The 18,754-nt window shown below is 33.6% G+C and overlaps 2 protein-coding genes across 2 annotated transcripts; both read left to right on the top strand.

Annotated features, from left to right (window-relative positions):
• Positions 1 to 44: 44 nt before the first annotated feature.
• LOC106050672 (katanin p80 WD40 repeat-containing subunit B1-like) lies at positions 45 to 17,985 on the top strand. Its single transcript, XM_056035226.1, has 20 exons — positions 45 to 457; positions 2,694 to 2,824; positions 3,090 to 3,207; positions 3,332 to 3,432; positions 3,851 to 3,892; positions 4,150 to 4,233; positions 4,667 to 4,782; positions 5,345 to 5,416; positions 5,610 to 5,760; positions 6,498 to 6,551; positions 6,762 to 6,826; positions 7,387 to 7,449; positions 7,657 to 7,799; positions 9,011 to 9,061; positions 12,479 to 12,615; positions 12,766 to 12,909; positions 13,314 to 13,390; positions 14,332 to 14,406; positions 14,528 to 14,644; positions 15,054 to 17,985. Exons 1-20 carry the CDS (start codon positions 427 to 429, stop codon positions 15,187 to 15,189), a joined length of 1,908 nt encoding a protein of 635 aa, XP_055891201.1. The 5' UTR covers positions 45 to 426; the 3' UTR covers positions 15,190 to 17,985.
• On the top strand, positions 9,100 to 12,449 carry LOC129927241 (uncharacterized). The gene has a single exon (XM_056035227.1). The coding sequence runs from the start codon at positions 9,389 to 9,391 to the stop codon at positions 11,246 to 11,248; it is 1,860 nt and encodes a 619-aa protein (XP_055891202.1). The 5' UTR covers positions 9,100 to 9,388; the 3' UTR covers positions 11,249 to 12,449.
• Positions 17,986 to 18,754: the final 769 nt, after the last annotated feature.

Raw genomic sequence — 18,754 nt, 5'->3', positions numbered from 1 at the left:
TGGTCGACTTTTTGACATTCAACCAATAAAATCTATGTTTAGAAAAAAGTGCATGCCACCATTTTTCTATGTCGAATAACGAAAAATATTAGTCTAAATAATTTGTTTGTCGTTTTTCTAAATTGACAACTTTTTGAGCTTAAGAAAAATCGCTAAGTTAAACATAGTGGTAGTCTAGTAATCAATTAGGAATTTTAACAACAAAAAAATAGTAATTGAGATTTAAAAGATCAAGACTGTACATAGATCTAGATCTAGCTAGATAGTTAGTTTAGTAGATCTAGACTAGAGTGACTAGAGATCTACAAGACTACATTGAATCAGTAACATTGACTACATGACTAGATCTAGTACATCATCGGGAAGACAGAGAGAGTCAAAGTAATGAGTAAATGAGTGTAACATTATTCTGATTGAATCATTGTTATGGCGACAACTAAAAAAGCTTGGAAACTTCGTAAGTTCAGTTTTGTTAATCCTAACCTAAAGTCAAAGATAAGCTTCTATAAACTTCTATGAATGTTTAGATATAGCCAACGTAATGATCGTAATCAAATAATTAATAACTAGATCTAGTAGTAGTAGTACATCTACATCTAGAGACACTAGAGTGGGACTAGGTCACTAGAGTGTCACTAGAGCATCAACAATCAATCATAAATCTATAAAATCTGTAATTCTATACGATACAGTATACTAGTTCTAGTATTAGTATACTAGAGTCTAATACTAGTCTAGTATTACTAGATCTCTAAGTCTAAGACTAAGTAGACTAAATCTAGTCTAGTAATCAATATATTCAGATCAGTTCACTCAGTACTGTAACAGACTTTAACAGTGTAACTACTGAACTAACTCAAGGGGATGTAAATGTATTCTATTGTCCTATTGACTGACACTATTGTAGTAGACAATATTGATTGAAGATTGATTGAACTTGAAACCCATTGGTTCAGAACGCAAGCACTGTTCAATGTACTACTACTACTCAGCCATCATGCCCCTTTCTGTTATATACTGATATGATAAATAGGAGTTAGATCTATGATTAAATTCATTATTTAAAATGAACATCTTTTAATCATCACCAGTGAATTTAGCCTATATTTATAGAATTTTATTTCATTAATAGATCTATAGCTTATAGCAATACTTACTCTAGCACTTTTACATTTATAGAGTTAAGTTTGTAGTACGGACAGAGCTTGTGTACAGGAGTTGTTAAAGTTCACAGAATTTTACTTTACTACTTTATTTTCATGGTTTGTACAGAACTACTACATCTAGACCTTCTTCTTCTTAAACTGTCAGGTAGAGTTGAGCCTTTGGCTCTTGGAACTCTAGGCCAGCAAAAGTAAACACTCTCACCGGCCCGTATGAAAACAGTGTACACTATTTTGTCTGGCGGGTGGGTCAGACTCAGGGCAAGAGGCCGTGTATAGATCTACTAAGACCCCCGCCATTTTTCTTTTCTATACCAGGCTAACCATGCGGGACACGCCATTTATTATGTAACGGCCCCTTGAGGAACAACGCCTGGATTGTGACAAGGTTGTGAGAGCTTTTTTACAACTCCGCGCAGTGCAATGAGGATGCTCTCGCACCCCCTTAGGCACCCCACGGGAGTCTTGTTTTGCTACCTGTCACGATCATCAATGGTGTTGATGTCACACTCTAAGATGATGCTACTGTCACGATCAGACTTGAACTATATTGCACCATCAACGATCGTGATTGCCGAGGATCTTGAAATGATCTTTCGATAAGATGATCGTATAGAAGTAGACAGATCTATGTTGATGATACGATCATATAGAATGTTGCCAATTGATAAGAGGATCATCTAGGTCTAGGAGTTACAACTTGACAAATATGATCTAAGTACGATCTAAATTCAATGAAGAAACTTCTCTTCGTTCAAAAACAATTACTTTAATTAATAACTTGAAAACACTATACACAAAATAGTTACAATGCTTAAATGTACTTGAATAACTGATCTATTCAATAATATATCTGAGTCTTGATACGAATAAAATATATATTCTTAACTACATACAAGTTAGATCTTATCCCTACAAATCTTTACAACCGACTGAGGCTATTTTGCATCTTCCCCGGTTTTCAGCTCGTACGTGATCAACAACTTACACCTCCCAGACTAACCAATCATTGCAGTCTAATGTTTCCCTGCTATTTCGAGCTAAGTCGGCAAACAACTCAAAACTGTTACCATATATGGTCATAGTGTACGTGACACTACCCTTTAGCCTAATCGTTTCCACCCGGGGGCCACTATGAGGCAGGGTAGCATGTCTGGACATCTAGACCTAGATTTATATTAATAGATCATAAGCTCTATTTCTTTAATTTTCTGATATTTTTATTTCCCATTATTTTTTTACTTTAAGCAACAGCAGTCAACTTAAGGTCATAATTTAATTGTTCAATGGATATTTTGATTTTTTTTTTTTAAAGTTTAAAATAAAAAAGTTTTAGGGACATAGATAACAAATCAAATACAAATCATAAAAATGACTAGAAGCAATCGATTGGCAAGTTAATTTTCATTAAATGTTTACATTAAAAAAATTTCATGTTTAAAATTTTGAAAAGTCAAATATAAAAAAAAATAACATACAGTATAAAAAAAATTGTATTTCTGAACCTGTAATTTTTTTTCCCATGACTAGAGGACTTTGTGGCACATGCATCAGATGTGAAATGTCTTGGTTTAGGTCACAAGTCTGGAAGGGTGATGGTTACTGGTGGAGATGATCGTAAAGTTAACTTATGGTCAGTGGGAAAACCCCATTGTATTATGGTAAGTATACACTCCATAACATCAGCCTAGGTAAATATACCTTTAAAATAATTTTAAATTAATCCTATACTTTAATGTTTTAATTAAATATATCCTATAATTTAATGTTGGAGATATTTTTATTTCAGTTTTTACATAGAAAAAAAATGTTTTGTAAATCTTTACATCAATTTTAACTTGAATGTTTACTCTTATTCATTTTAGAGAAATAAATAATGTAATCATTCTTTTGGGAATTTTTTTTTTTTTTCATTGAAATGGATAGAGTTTGACTGGTCATACTACAAGCATTGAGTGCGTACGATTTGGTCATGATGAGGAACTAGTTGTAGCTGGCTCTCTGTCTGGTGCTTTGAAAGTCTGGGACTTGGAGCAAGCCAAAAGTTTGTTGTTTACAGTTAACGTTTTATAATCTCCATTGGTCACTGTCTATTAAGTACATTCATTTTTTTTTACTAGAACATTTTTGGTCCTGAAACCAGAATTTTTGTTTGTTTGTTCCTCCAGTTTTAAGGACACTGACAGGACATAAAGCTGGGATCAAATCTTTAGACTTTCACCCTTATGGCAACTATGTGGCATCAGGATCCATGGACTGTAATGTAAAGGTGTGTGCAATAAATCTCTTTCTGGACATGAATAATAAAGAAGCTAATAGTAGTTTGGTTGTTGGTGGCATCATCTGGATTTCAGACTGGGGCATCAATAAAAGAATAACTGTATTTCTTTTTTAAGTGTTTTTTAATTGATTCACAAAACAGAATTAAATATTATAGACCTACTTTTCTGCTTTACATACTTGTTTGAAATATAATTGAATTTACAAGATAGAGTACAAAGTTGGTTTCAGTTAGAGAAAAATACATTTGCAAATAAAACTAGAATTTCTTATCTCCTGATTTTTCTTTAATATATTCACATTTTTTTGTTTCGGTTTTACCAGTAGTATGAACACTAATATAGTTGCACATAGTGGCATCACACATTGATAACTAAGTACTAACAGGATTACTTCTATTTCCTCAGTTGTGGGATATTAGAAGAAAAGGTTGTATATATACTTACAAAGTAAGTCATTGTGTTGTTGAATAGATTACCTTTGTATTGATATCAGTCATTCAAAACTACTTCAATTTTGTTTGTGCTTGTGTGCATACTTACTACTCAGTAATGCTAGGCATCAATATGTTTCAGATTTTATTTGTATGTTAACATTGTTATGAATGCTTTGTCATTGAAATAAATAAACAGATTTCTGCACTTCCTTGAACTATGTCTTTAAAAATGAAAAAGTATTTAGTTTACTATTTTTCTCTTTTTTTTAGGGTCATACTAATTGTGTTAATTGTCTTCGTTTTACTCCTGATGGACAATGGATAGCTTCTGCTAGTGAGGATAATACTATAAAGGTGAGAATATTTGTTAGAACAGGCTCATTTTAGAACCATATTAGCAACTGAATAGGAAAACAAAGACTTACACTGCAGTAAGCTTATACATTTAATTTCTTTCAGTGTATTACTATTCTAGTTGACAAATGTCATTATTCAGGCTATATGCTTATATATTATATTGTTTTCTTGTTGACTTTCTCTAGAATGTTTTTATTTTGCCAAGAATTTTCCAATAGCTTGGAAGTCTTTTTGGTACTTAACATCTAGGGTGTTAGACTATTGGATTGCAACTATTACATAACTAAATATGAATTTCTGAATACTGGTTGTGTGGATTAATTAATCTTATAAAAAAAAAACAATTGATAATTTCAGAATATGATTTTAAAATGGAATTAATGCTATTGTTTACATTATTTGATTTTCCAAACATTTTTGTTTCAATTAGATCTGGGATCTCACAGCAGGTAAACTATTAACAGAGCTCAAACTCCATAGAGGACCAGTAAATACTGTAGAATATCATCCATCTGATCTCTTGTTGGCCTCAGGCAGTAGTGATAAGTAAGAGCAATATAGAAAACATATTTAAACCTTTCATTTTGTTCATCTCAACTAGGTATTAGGCATTTTCGAACTAAATATACAAGATATCAAGCCCAGCACCAGGCCTACTTATGGGGCTTAAATATTAAAATCAACAAACTATTTCATCTGACAGGTGAGAGTGGTTTTAAAACCAGAAGCTTTGGGCAGATTGAGCTCAGCAGCCTACTAAGGGAAATCATATAGAAGTACTCTTATTCTCTAGGGGTCAACCTTAAGGCGTACCAATCAACTATGGTATGCCCTCTGAAAGCTACTGATACTAAGTTGACTAATGTATTGCATAGCATTCCTTTTAATCAAACCAGCAAAGTAGAGAGAGGATCTATGACTAATGAGCAACCTTTGATTCCTTTTCTAAATCCCTGGAAATTAGCTCTTCAGAGGAAATACGTGTTGCCTAATGAAGTCTTGTCTTTTTTAGCTAGCTAATCATCTCTTGTTATTTATCTTACTAAATAATTATATAACATTTGTTTGGTATTCATGGACATAACAATAAGAAGTTCTTCACTTGCAGAACTGTCAAGTTTTGGGACTTAGAGACATTCCAGTGTATCAGCAGCTCTGATACTGACAAACATCCTGTCAGGTAATGTTCATAGACTAGTTTAATGGCACTATATGTATTAATATTATCTCAGTGGCAAAGATCCTTAAAGCTTCACATTTCTTCTGTTTGTCAGTTTTTTTTTGCTTGAAATGTATTGCTGATTTTATATTGTGTAATTCTAGTTTTATGACAAAAATGAAAAACTATGCATCTTTAATGTGTTTGCATGTAGGAGTTTAATCTTCCATCCTGAGGGAACTTGTTTGTATAGTGGTTGTGAAGACAGCTTGAAAGTTTATGGTTGGGAGCCATTTGTTTGTCATGATGTTGTCCCAGTGTCATGGTCTGAAGTGGCTGATCTAGCCATCACAAGTTCACAGCTAGTGAGTAGAATAGCATTTTAGGCTTTTTACATTTTCAGTTAAATTAAGAATGATGGTATGGGCATAAGCCATTTATCTTAAGTCACTAGCTAATGACTGTTTCCTAATTGACTAGAGCTGGGGTCATAGTTATGCAGAAAAAGGGAAATACAATTATTCAGTTAATTTTTGCATAAACAAATTGGACAAGCCTGCCTCTCTCACTCCCCCCCCCCCCCCCCCCCCCCCCCGGATCAATGTTATAGTGTTTTGAGACACACAACAGAGTGCGCTCAGTTTGGTTCTTCAAAACTTGAGGCTACCTCTCAGGAATCCATAATCTGACCATAATTTCTGGCTTTTCTTTTCAATAGATTTTTGTGTGTGGAGCGGTGAGTTTCTAGAATGCTGCACAAAACATAGTATTTCAGTTCAATTAATAACAAAGCTTCCACATCTTTTTTTTTATATTCCCCACACCATTAAACTTCTTTGAGGAAGCGATTGTTAAATGGATAGATGTGTCATCTTGTTGAGGTGGTTTAGTAGACCAGGTTTCTAAGCTGTGAGATGAGTTTCTCATTCATTATTTCTAGATAAATCTTGAGATCAAAGAACTTGTAAATGTTCTTACCACTAGGAATACATAGATTCAGTGCAAACCTTGTACCAAATGAGTTTTGTCACATTTTACAAGCTTATCAATGTTGTAATTTTTTATCCCACTGTGGAATGTTTAATGTTGTTTTATTCAACAGATTGCTGCGTCCTTCACTAAGACGAATGTTTCCACCTTTGTTGTAGATTTAAATGTAAGTCCTTCACATGTTTTTTTAGCTTTTGATCTTAATGTTAGTTTAAACTTTAGACACATGTTAGTTTAAACACTGTTACATGTGACTTTATCTTAATGTTAGTTTTAACACTGTTACATGTCAACTTAGTAGCAGCAGAGCTATTTACTCCTTGCTCTTACTTCTTGGATGCTTGTTGTCTATCAAAGGACTTTTTGTGTTTTTCAGAAAGTTGCCCCCACGGGTGCAGTTAGCAAATCAGATGACTTAAGAACACCACCAAGATTAACCAGGTAAGATTTGATCTTGAACATGCAATGTTTTTTTTTTTTATTAGCACCATGGGATGAGATATAAGGTACATATTATCTGGCTAGCTAGCTACAACTAAAGCTGAAATTGTAAGTGAACATTTCTTCAAAAAGATTTGACCTTACTATACTCTTAGGTGGAGGCGCTGTGGCTGAGCGGTAAAAAAAATTGGCTTCCGAACCAGGGTCCAGTGTTCGAATCGAAGACTGGGGATTTTTAATTTCGGGAGCTTTGAGTCCACCCAGCTCTAATGGGTACCTGAGGTTAGTTGGGGAAAAGTAAAGGCGGTTGGTCGTTGTGCTGGCCACATAACACCCTCGTTAACTGTAGGCCACAGAAACAGATGACCTTTATATCATCTGTCCTATAGACCACAAGGTCTGAAAGGGGAACTTTACTTTATACTCTTAGGTGAGCTGTACATTATTAAATATTGTTGTGTAGGTCAATATAAATTACAATTGCAAACATTTTAATTTTGGGCACATTTTTATTCAATTGTCCTCATAACTGTTCATTATTTCATGATTTCTTTGATCAGCTCAAGTGGCAGACGCAGCTTTATAACAGACAGACCACCAACATCTTCTTCAAGAGAAACAAAGTAAACGGCTATGATTTCTTATTTTCTTCGAAACGATTTTTTATTCTTCATTGAGCTTCACTTATTTGATTTGGCCTCCTAGAAATCATTTTTAAATAACTTTCTGCATTCTTTTTGTTACTAAATACAAATGAACCAGTGACTAGTGTCAATCTATGTGTGTGTATAATACTTAATGTAGCTCAACTAACTTTTGTCTTTTATCAGTGAGCCCAAGAGATCAGACACACCTCCAGACAGTAAGGACAAAGAAAGACCAGATGTCAATGATGAAGATGGTGCTTCCTCCCAGGCAGACATACAGGACCAAGATGACTACAGAAGAATATTTAAAGAAAATGCAAGAAATCGTGAGTTGAATTTAAGTGTGGCTTGGCTTTTGAACACAGTTTGTGTTTAAAAAAAAAAAAAGAGATTTTGTGGTTTTGAAATCAGTAGTAGGCCTAGAAGGTGTTCTTATAGTTTTACTTAGTGTGTGTGTTTAAACAGACAGTTCTATAATTGGTGTTACAGTAAACTTAAAGGTAGCTTTGAGTTCAGAGTTTTAGTTTGCAATTTAAGCTCACAGACTGCATTATTTTTCATTTGGAAGTAAATATATATATATATATATATATATATATTATAAAAACAAAACAAAAATCTGACTCCTTAGTTCTAGCCAATCAAAAATGAGTTATTCAGCTTTGTCTTGGACTTGGACTAGTGTGCATTGACATTGTGCTAACAGGCAGTAGAGCTGTCCTCATGTACTTCTCCTGTACACTTCTCTTTGGATCATCTGCTTCAAATAATCTAGATACTTACACAAATGTTGCTAGCTTGGAGTCAAACAAGAGAATTATTTCCCTTGCTTAGTCCCCTGTGCTTCTGTTTCCTTTTTTCCTGAGCAGAATAATGCATTTTTATTCAGTGACCAGTACCGCTCATTTGTTTTATCTAGACATTGTTGTCCTCCATTTTGTTTGTTTAAGTACTGAAATATTACTGCTTTGATTTGAACAAATTGCCTCTCAATTCTATTTTAACAAATTTCTACAAAGTTTCTGTAAACATTTTTCTAAAAACAATGTATCATTTAATGTCAGCAAGTATTTACATTTTTCTTGAGTCTCTGTACAACTTTTCTATCCTTTTGTTAAAGTTATCATTAACTTTAATCAAGACAAAACATAATGAGCCAAAATCTATTTTTATTCTTTTATTCAGGGATTTTTCTTTGAATTATTTCTTAACCACAACCATGTGTATGGAACATGTTGGCTACCTTACAAAAACATGCACTGACAAGAGCTCATTCTCCTTAATTTGATTACAATGATTAATCTGAACTGTTAAAGCTTTTTTTTTTTTTTTTTTTTTTCGCATCCTTGTTGATCATTTCATTTCTCTACTGTATGACTCATTTTCCAAATAATTGATACCTTCATACTTGACATTAGGAGCCCCTGACATTGTTGTGATCAACTGATTTTCTCTAACACTGATGTGTGCAACAGTTTTTGTTTTCTTTGGTTTGTATTCATAACAGCATGTATGATTGTAGTGTTGCATGTTTCAGCCAATGGCAGACAGAGAGTGGAACCTTTCCAGCCCCCACCAGATGATGACAGTGAGTAAAAACATTCAGTCACATAAGTAGCAAACATAAATAGGAATAAAATGGATTTTAACTCTTCAAGACCGCAATGACGCTGACAGCGACCAGTCTCCCGGCCGTGCTAACGTAATGACGCTGACAGCGTCCGATCACTATTTCCCTGTTTACTTCTTTTTCTTTTCTAATCCACGTTTTTAATACCTTAAATGGTCTAAGGAAACGCTAGAGCGGCCATTTTGAAAGTTTTTTTCTTCTGATACTTAGTGGATCTACGCTGTTTTTATTGTTTTAAATATTTTTTATCGTAAGTGACTTGTGAATTTTTCGTTTGTTTACATCATGGCTGACAAGCCTTCTTGTTCTTTGTCTGGCTCTAGGCCAGCTCGCCGTTTTACTGCTGATCAGGCACTAAACATCTTCTTAGATATGGATGATAGTGACTTGAGTGACTTAGAAAGTTATCCTGGAAGCTCTGAAAGCGATTTTCAGCCTTCAAGCGAGTCTGATAGTGAATTAGATATCCCTAGGCCTAGATCTAGTAATAGTAGTAAACGAAAGGGGGCGTCGCCCCAGCCAGGCCCTAGTAGATCTAGTAAGCAACCTCGCATTGCTACAGCTGATGTACTACATGTAGAACAAACTGAATGGGAAGAAGTAGATCTAGATCTGCATCCAGCACCATCTACTCATAATAATTTTAGGTTTTTGCCTAAAGATGGTCGTCAGCCAGGAATAAATCCTGCTACTGGCCTAGATGAAAATTCTACCCCACTTCATTTTTTTGGTACTCTAATGACATCTGATATTACTGATGATTTTATTAGATCTGTCAACAATTATGCTGAACACATGATTGTAAAAAATAGCCCTGCATTGTCCAGATCAAGGTTCAACAGAGACAATTGGCATAATTTCACAGAGTACGAATGGCTCAAATTTTTAGCCGTCATTATCAACATGGGCATTGACAAGAGATCGTCAATTCGAGACTACTTCTCAACCGCTGACAACCTCTACACAGGCTTTTATCACAAGATGTTTCAAAGGAAGAGATTTGAAACAATTTACTCTTCAATGCTTCATGTGGGAGAGCCAGGTGCTGAAGACAAAAACAAAATAGAACCATTTGTAAATAGCCTTACTGAAAGATTTCAGTTTGCGTTCACTCCAAATCAGTCTGTCTCCATAGATGAGATGATCATTGGATGGAAAGGAAGGTGGAGGTACAAAATGTTCAATGCTGCTAAACCATACAAGTACCATATTAAAAGTTTTGGTCTAGTAGACAGTGGTACTGGCTATGTATTGAACCTCCTTACATACTATGGAGCAAATACATCATACGATCCCGAAGCTGATCCGAATGGTGGAATGGCCATCAAAATATTTGACACCCTCTTGAAACATTTGGGTAAAGGTTACCATATTTATGCAGATAGATGGTACACAACAAGGGCTTTGATTGACCATCTTCTGGATCAAGGACAGTACTATACAGGGACAGTACAAAACAACCGTGTTGGCTTCCCCAAAGCTCTGAAAACCATTGTGCTCAAACACATGCAAAGCAAATACTGGATGCTCCAGGATAAAATCTTGTGTTTAACCTGGAAGGACAAAAAAGCAAAAAAGCCAGTCATCCTTGCTTCAACAAGTGCTACAGCAGAGGATGTCACAGTGCAAAGGGGCAAAGTAAAACCAGGAGCCATCCATGCTTACAACTACAGCATGAATGGCTGTGATCGTGCTGATCAGATGATTGGCTACTATGGCATCCACACTCGTAGAACAAAAAAATGGAAAAAGATTTTTTACTGGTCTTTAGAGATAACCACAGTAAATGCCTATATCCTCTGGTGCCTTACAAGACCACCAACAATGAAGAAACATGAGATGACTCTGAAAAGCTTCAAGCAACGAGTCATCGACGAGCTGTGCTGCAAAGCCTCCGCAATCATGCCTGATCCAACCAGAACAATTTTCACAAAACCTGGACGTCCTCGATTGTCTAATCCAATTGAACGTCTAGAAGGAGCCAAACACTGTATTGCTTACACCGAACAAGACAGAAGATGTAAGGTATGCAGCACGCCTAAACAAGTAAAACGCTGCAACTTTATTTGCAAAGGCTGTGAAGGTCATCCTCATCTCCATCCAAAACACTGTTTTGAGATATGGCACACCAAAGTTAATTTTTAATCTGGTGTACACAGTACTTGTAAATAGTTTGATTTTGTGTACAAAATGTATATATAGATATATATCTTCAAGTTTCATTTTTTTGTTATTTTCATAATTTTGTTTTGGAATGAGACTGTGATTAAAAGGATCACTGAAAGTGTAAATATTGATCAAGTTTGACAGTGTTATGTTTTTTCAGTAGATAATTGGATAGAGTTTTAATATTTCATACTATAATAATGAATAAGGACTGTTGCAATATTCTTTATTACTTGGGTAAGTCAATTTTTACGTATTAAAATTAAAAAAAAAATTTTTCATCTCTGAAATTACCTAATTTTTTTTTCCAGTGACTATCTATAACACTAAAAGATAAATTATATTGTAGTACATTCAATTTCCAACAAAATTTTATATAACATGTCTATGTTTTAACAAACAGAAAAAACAGTATGACGTTTATGAATAGGCATATGTGATAAAAATTGTGGGAAAAAAAAATAATTCCGGTAGAATGAGAAAAAAATTACGGTTTTTAAGAGTTAATGATGAAATATATTTAAAAAAAAAAAAAGAACAATGGTAATAACAAGTAGCATCCTAACTGTATGTGTTCAACTTAACAACAGAAAGCTGAATAGCAACACTTATTTATACAGATGAGCTAGACCTTTTGTTTAAAAACTGTTCAATCTATCTTTCTAAAGTACACTCATGACTTTAAATATTTACATTTGTTTCAATCTAATGTGTTCTTTAGTTTATATAATCATCAAGTAGTTTTCAATCTCAAGAGGTGTAATTTGATGTTACCATCAGCTATTATAATGATTTAACTAAATGTCTCACTAGACCAATGATAAATAAATATGAGAAAAACTGCAACATAAAATGTATTTAGAAATTCTATTAGAAACATCTTGTGAATCAGAAGAACAAATAGAAACATCTTGTGAATCAGGAGAACAAATCTTTTTTGCAGTAGTGAAACTTATCCTCAGGGCCTGATTCGTGTTTTTTATTTAGGTAATGCTCATCTTAGATTACATCCCTCGTGTCAGGTCAAATTTTGTTTTGGTATTCGAAAATAACTTCTGAATTATTTCATTTATGGTATAAGGTTTAGATTTAAGTTATAAATAAAAGTCAGTGTTCATGAACATTTTAATAAATACTTAATTATGAACCCTTACCTCTTTACATGTTTCCAAAGTGATTAAAATACAAAATTATTTACATACATTTCAGTGCCAGATCCAGTCAAAGTCACAGCCCCTAGTGCCTCAGTAAAAAAAGAAATCTCTCCTAGAATAAAACCAGTTCAACAGCAGAAGCCATCAGTTAGAGAATCATTTGGTTGTGTGCAGCCTGCAGACTTTTTACCTGTAAGTAGACAGAAAGAAGTGAATAACATTGTGTGTAAGTGATTGAACCAGTATTTAGGATCAGACATTGGTATTAAAATATTAGGAGTATATAGCTATGTACATGGGAGATAGAGCTGTTATATTCCACTATTCGTTTACTTAATTTAGAAACAGAAAGCTGCTAGTGATCTGAATGAGAATGAAATACTGGACATGTTAAACAAAGGTCATAATACAATGATGACAGTTTTAATTCAGAGGAGTCGAAACCTGCAAGTGGTCAGAGCAATGTGGACATCAGGAAACACAAAGGTACTGTCCATAGAACTTTTTACAATCCTCAATGTTTAGTTGGCTCAATTAATGTGTATTGTTTGTTCCTGGTATGTTTAATTGAAATGTCACCCTTAAGAAATCCTCAAAGTAAAGAGGTATAATTTTGCACAGCTATTCATTCATAATCGTGGAATACATTTCAGCTTCATTTTGATTAATCTTTGACTAATCATTCTGAACTGATACTTTAAAGAAAAAAATGAAGAAATACTATGCCTTTACTTCTAAAACTGAACTAAAATTTTAACTTAATAATAAACTAATTTGCCCTTTATTAGCAAAATTATAATGTGTCCAAAAGGTAGCTCCATAATTGATAAAATGAAAAGCCTCTGCTTCTAATAGTATTTACATTTTTTTTTGTATTTGTTTCTTTCCAGACCGCCATTGATTCAGCTCTATCTATGAAGGATCCTGCTGTTATGGTTGACCTATTAAGTATCATCAATACTAGAGCGTATGTAGACCGAAAATATTTACACTAGTTGCAATAACTAACAATTGAATTGCACAAACAACTTGTTTAGTTAAATCTTAATGTTCTGACTGTTAACATATGTTTACTAAGCTTATATCAACTCTGTCTGTCGGGTAAAAAAAAAGTTTGTACACATTATTTCTCCTACACCCATTCTCGGATCAAGTTGAAACTTTGCACAATTATTCATTGGCATAGGCAAGACATGAATCACTAGAAAAAATTAATCAATGAGTCTATTAATTACTGGTGATTGATTAATTATTTTGTTTGATACCAACAAGGAAAATTAATCCGGCAATCTTCACAGATATGGCTAAATATTTTGGGATTTCGCTCCTTAGATGATTGAACACATTATTTCTCCCACACCCATTCTAGGATCAAGTTGAAACTTTGAACAAAAATATATTGTACTTTACTAAACATGAATCAATAAAGAAATTAACCAATCAGCTCATTAATTATTGGTAATTAATTATTTTGTTTGAGATCAAGCAAGTGAAATAACTTCTACTTTATTTAAAGGTGCAGAGTTCTTTCCCTGTGATGAGTCTGTTTTTTTTTTTAAAATATTTTTGCTTTTTTTTTTTGTTAACTTAGTATTAACTCTTTCTCTCCGTAATTATTTTTCCACGTTTGGAAGGAATTCTTCATTTTGCTCATTACTATTTCACTACCCCTGGTATGATTGGGCTTCAATATCTTTGTTGTTTGTTATCAGAAAATGATGTATTTTATATGGAAATGCATGCTCTTTTTTTTTTATAATTCAAAGTCAAGTTTAAAAAATTAAACATTAATTTAATTTAATGAGGTCAAAATCAATGATGGTATCATCGATTAGGAGAGAAAGAGTTAAGTGCATTGTTTGTTCTTTTCAACAACCAGCTATCTTTAATGTTTTGATTTATTTGTAGAACTCTATGGTCACTAGACCTGTGTAATTTATTGTTACCACAGTTGAAAGAATTGATGAGTAGCAAATATGAAAGGTAGGTCAACCTTAATTTGAACAAATTTTGATTCAATAGAATTCATGTTTTATCCCAATGTATTTCTGAAATAAAATGGAAAAGATGCTAAAGTTTGGATATTTGTATCATCTTTTTTTAGTCATGTCATGGCTGCGGCTAATGCAGTCAAGCTGGTATTAAAAAATTTTGGCCATGTTATAAAGGGTAACATGGAAGAACCACCATCATCGTTTGTAGATATATCTCGGGAAGAAAGGTAAAGTTTTTTTGTCATAAGCAGATTTAAATGTAGCCAAAAGAAATATTATCTTTATGTTTTAGAAACACAGAAAAACACTCCCATACACAGAAAGGCATTTTTTTAGATCTGCCTGGTTTAGTGAAAGTAGAAATTATCACTGTGTATGTGGGTTGTTTGTTTTTTTGCAGCTATCCTGTATGTCAAATATACTATATTGTTGTATTATTTTAAAAACAAGATTAAATGTTGGCTTAAAAAAGAAGGACACATAAGACCCCAACTATATTTCCATATTTTTTTTTGGAGGAGTTACAAAACTTAAAACATTTTTCTCATAATATTATTCTGGTTTCCCCATTAGTTAGTCTTAGTTTCAATGAAACCAAATCAATGTCTGATGTTTTGACCATTGTTTTTTCTCTAGACATAAGAAATGTTTAGCATGCTACACCTGTCTGTCTTCCATCAAGAGTTTGATTCAAGCTTCACACACAACTGTCACCCCCAAGATGTCAGCTGTGTACAGAGAAATTATGTTGTTGATGGTTGTCTTAGATTGATTGTGCCTAGAGGAATATGTTGTGTACAAATGATTATATATTTTCTATAACGGATCTGTTATGTTTGACAGATGTGCTCCTTTTCTGACTTTGTGAGTATTCTAATTGAGTCTGAATGGATTGCTGTGTTTTGATTGTGATTGTTTAGCTACACAAAAAGTGATTGAAAATTCTTTGCAAGTCTTCTTGTACCCAGTCTGTCACATAGCAATGTAATAGCAATCATTAAACACATAGCTGTCCAAACTATAACCAACTCACAGAGTAACTAAAAATACATTGTTGAACAAGTTTATTTAATGAACTAAGTCAAATGCTGAGTTTTGCATATTGAATGTGGACAACTTTGTTGATCAACCATTCCATAGTTCCATTAACAGATGCCTTGGCGCACATGTTCTCCTAGTGGCTTCTAGATTCTTTCAATTTATGTCTAAGTTGGTTTCACCTATGTTGAGGCACATGTCATTTCTACTACATTTAAAACATGGATAGACTCCAATCACTAAATAGTTTGCTGTCTTTAACTTGGCACTATTGGTTTTATTGGTTTTATACTCCCAGTTTTGTTTATACATCATTAGTCTTTTTCTTTAATGTGGAATGCTTCATTTGTTTAATCTAGTGTTCACATCCCGTATAAAGTTACTCAAACCATCAATTTATTGTTTCCACTGTACCATCAATGTATTGATTCACTACACATTTAGAATGTCGACATTTGTGCTTGACTGATATTCAAGTTTCAGCCACAGAAATATGTTTAGGATTGAAACTCAATGCAAACAAGACAACAAGACTCACCACTTCAGTTGGAACTTAATGGTGACTTTATTGATTGATAGTGTTTGACCTTACTTATGTATCTACTTTATTTCTGTTAGAATCTTTCATTCATCCACACTTTGCTTGATTTCATTAATAATTAAAAAAAACCCATTAAATTTGATTAGCGTCTTTAATCAAGATAAGGCATTTTTTTTTTTTGCTTTTAGATTTAGAAATGAATTTGATCTGAAGACAACTCTCAACAGAAATTGATATTCAGCTTTGTGTTGTTAAGATGAACACTTACATAGTTAAGATGGTTCTTGTTATTGCCATTTGTTCTTCATAGAAACATTTACCATTTGAATCCACATTAAACAAGCACCATTAGCTGTACATACCACTGTGGAGATGTTCAGTTTCCCTTGAATAGTATATTGATTTGTACAAATATCTAGACTGATCAAGGATAAAATACTTTACTAAATTCTAAAAATAAAATTGTCATTTTAGCTTGATCAATCAGTTAGTAAAGAAATACTTTGTTTAATTGTGTTGCTTCAACTGCCATTTCTGATATTTGTTTAAATCATAGAGATAGAAATAAAGCTATACTCCAAGATCTCTATGTATTTGTATCTAGCAATGACAAAGATGAAGGTCATTGTGCTGGTCATAGGGTTGTCTCCTATTGAGAAGAGAGAGTTGTCATTGAAATTTTGTGTAGTGTAGAAACATACTATCATATTATTGTCATACTTTGTACTGCAAAAATAACTAGTGAAATAACGATTTGATATTATGTTTAGAAATCTCCTTGATCAGTCTAGATGACATATATATAAATATATAGGTCTGTATTGTTTGCAGACTCTTCTGCTTAAAGCAGGGGTTCTCAACCTGTGGGTTGCGACCCCTTTGGGGGTCGATTGACGATTTGCCAGGGGTCGCCTAAGACCATCGAAAAAATGAATTGATTTTGTCCATTCTTCTATTGCTGTGTGTGTATGCAAGGGGGGGGGGGGGGTGCGGCAGAGTAGGGGGGTTGTAAAAAGGGGTCGCCGAGCCTAAAAGGTTGAGAACCGCTGGCTTAAAGTATATAATTGTAGATCTATTTCCCTTTTACCAATTTTTGTGTCCATCTTTGCTAACTTCTGCTCTGAGTTGTTTAATTCTCTGCTGCTGAGATATCACATGGTCATCTTCTATTTATATATATATTAGTCTTTCCTTTCAGGTTTTAATCCAAGTAAGGGAACAATATCTAGTAAGGATGTGTTTGAATGCAGGCCACGCCATTATTTGTATGTGCCCATTACACTAAGCTGTGTATTGAATGTTTTGACTTGAAGAACTTATATTGTACAAGTTCTTTTCTACTCCATTTTGTTAATCTCTCCAGATCATGCTGTGATTCAGATTGAACATGAGATGGAGAGAGATATATACTATATCTATATATTTGTCATGCAAAGTCTACTCCGAGCCATATTTCCATAGTGTGACTATGTTTAAGTCTCTGAAAAAAAAATTAATTAAAATCCTTTTATTAGATAAGTGACATGGAAAGTAATTTGTTCTCCAACTGCTTGAAAGCTAGTTTGTTAGAGCATAATACGTGGCAACTTGCAAAGGTTGGTTTTGGTTTTGTAAACAAAGGAGTCTTCCCTTCCCCACCCCAAAAATGTATTTATGATTTCAATGTGATTCTTACAGAACAAATTGAGAAAGAATCTGTGTGTGTGTCTGAACTGATTGATCATGACATGACTTTGTATCATAAAATCTTGTGTAAATATTCTGCCAATAAAGTTTGTGCTACTAGGGAGTTGTCTGCAGATTGATTTCTTGCTGAGAGGTAGAACTTCTCTTTTGCAAAGTTTGTATGCAGGCATTGAACTAGGCCCAATATAATATAGAGATCAAAGTCTCAACAATTTCTCTATATTCAGATGTACAAAATATTTTGTTTTAATTATTTTATACTAAATATTTTCCTACCACAAATAGAGACAATTTTTTGTTTCATTTTAAATTGTTTTTTAATAACTGCTACTAGTTTTGTGTAGTCTGTTTGTCAGCCCCTCCCATTTAAATTGCTAAAACTAGAAGATATATTGACAATTTGATATTTTAGATCTTGCAAAGTTCTCGTGCAATAGCTACGTTTTTTTTTTCTGAAAACTAACAGTTATAATTTTTTAAATAAAATAAGCAAGCTTTTTAATTCATAATAATACACACCATTTTTACAACTATTCACGTCACTAGTAATAGTAAAAAAACGTGAGCTCAGATAGGAAAGACTTCCTCTTGAATCCTAATAACATACAAGCAAACTACCACAATTCTGGAGATGGATAGGTCACACCCTTGGCAAACCTGCATCCAACATGATAAGGCAAGCCCTCACCTGGATTCCCTAAGGAAAGAAAGAGAGGACAACCCAGGATACATAAAAGAATATTCAAATATTAGCGCATGGTAGATAAAAATTGAGACAGACTTCTACGTCCAATGATAACTCTGTGGCATAATATGAACCATGGAAAACATGTTTAAAGATAATGGTGCAGCGATTTGGAAGCAGGTGCCAAGCAGATGGGCAAGACATGGGGAAAGTTGAAGAGACTTGCCCAGAACCGAGACGCCTGGAAGTAGACTGGACCACAGGCAGAGATGAGATTCATGCTATAAAAAATAATTGTATTACTAAATTGTTTTCTGTTCTCCAAGCTACTTACATTTGAACTAAAGTGTCTATACCTTTGCTTTATTCTACAAGTGGAGTGTAATG

The sequence above is a fragment of the Biomphalaria glabrata genome, chromosome 7 (assembly GCF_947242115.1).
Source record: "Biomphalaria glabrata chromosome 7, xgBioGlab47.1, whole genome shotgun sequence".
Taxonomy (NCBI): Eukaryota; Metazoa; Mollusca; class Gastropoda; family Planorbidae; genus Biomphalaria; species Biomphalaria glabrata.
The sequence above is the reverse complement of the archived record's forward strand: the minus strand, read 5'-3'. Positions and strand labels throughout refer to the sequence as shown.

Bases quoted from the DNA above. Each gene is read 5' to 3' on its own strand.
- LOC106050672 (XM_056035226.1), top strand. From the start codon at position 427: ATGGCGACAACTAAAAAAGCTTGGAAACTTC. The intron at 458-2,693 runs GTAAGTTCAGTT...TCCCATGACTAG, and splicing joins TAAAAAAGCTTGGAAACTTC to AGGACTTTGTGGCACATGCA. The intron at 7,800-9,010 runs GTGAGTTGAATT...TGCATGTTTCAG, and splicing joins TAAAGAAAATGCAAGAAATC to CCAATGGCAGACAGAGAGTG.
- LOC129927241 (XM_056035227.1), top strand. From the start codon at position 9,389: ATGGCTGACAAGCCTTCTTGTTCTTTGTCTGGCTCTAGGCCAGCTCGC.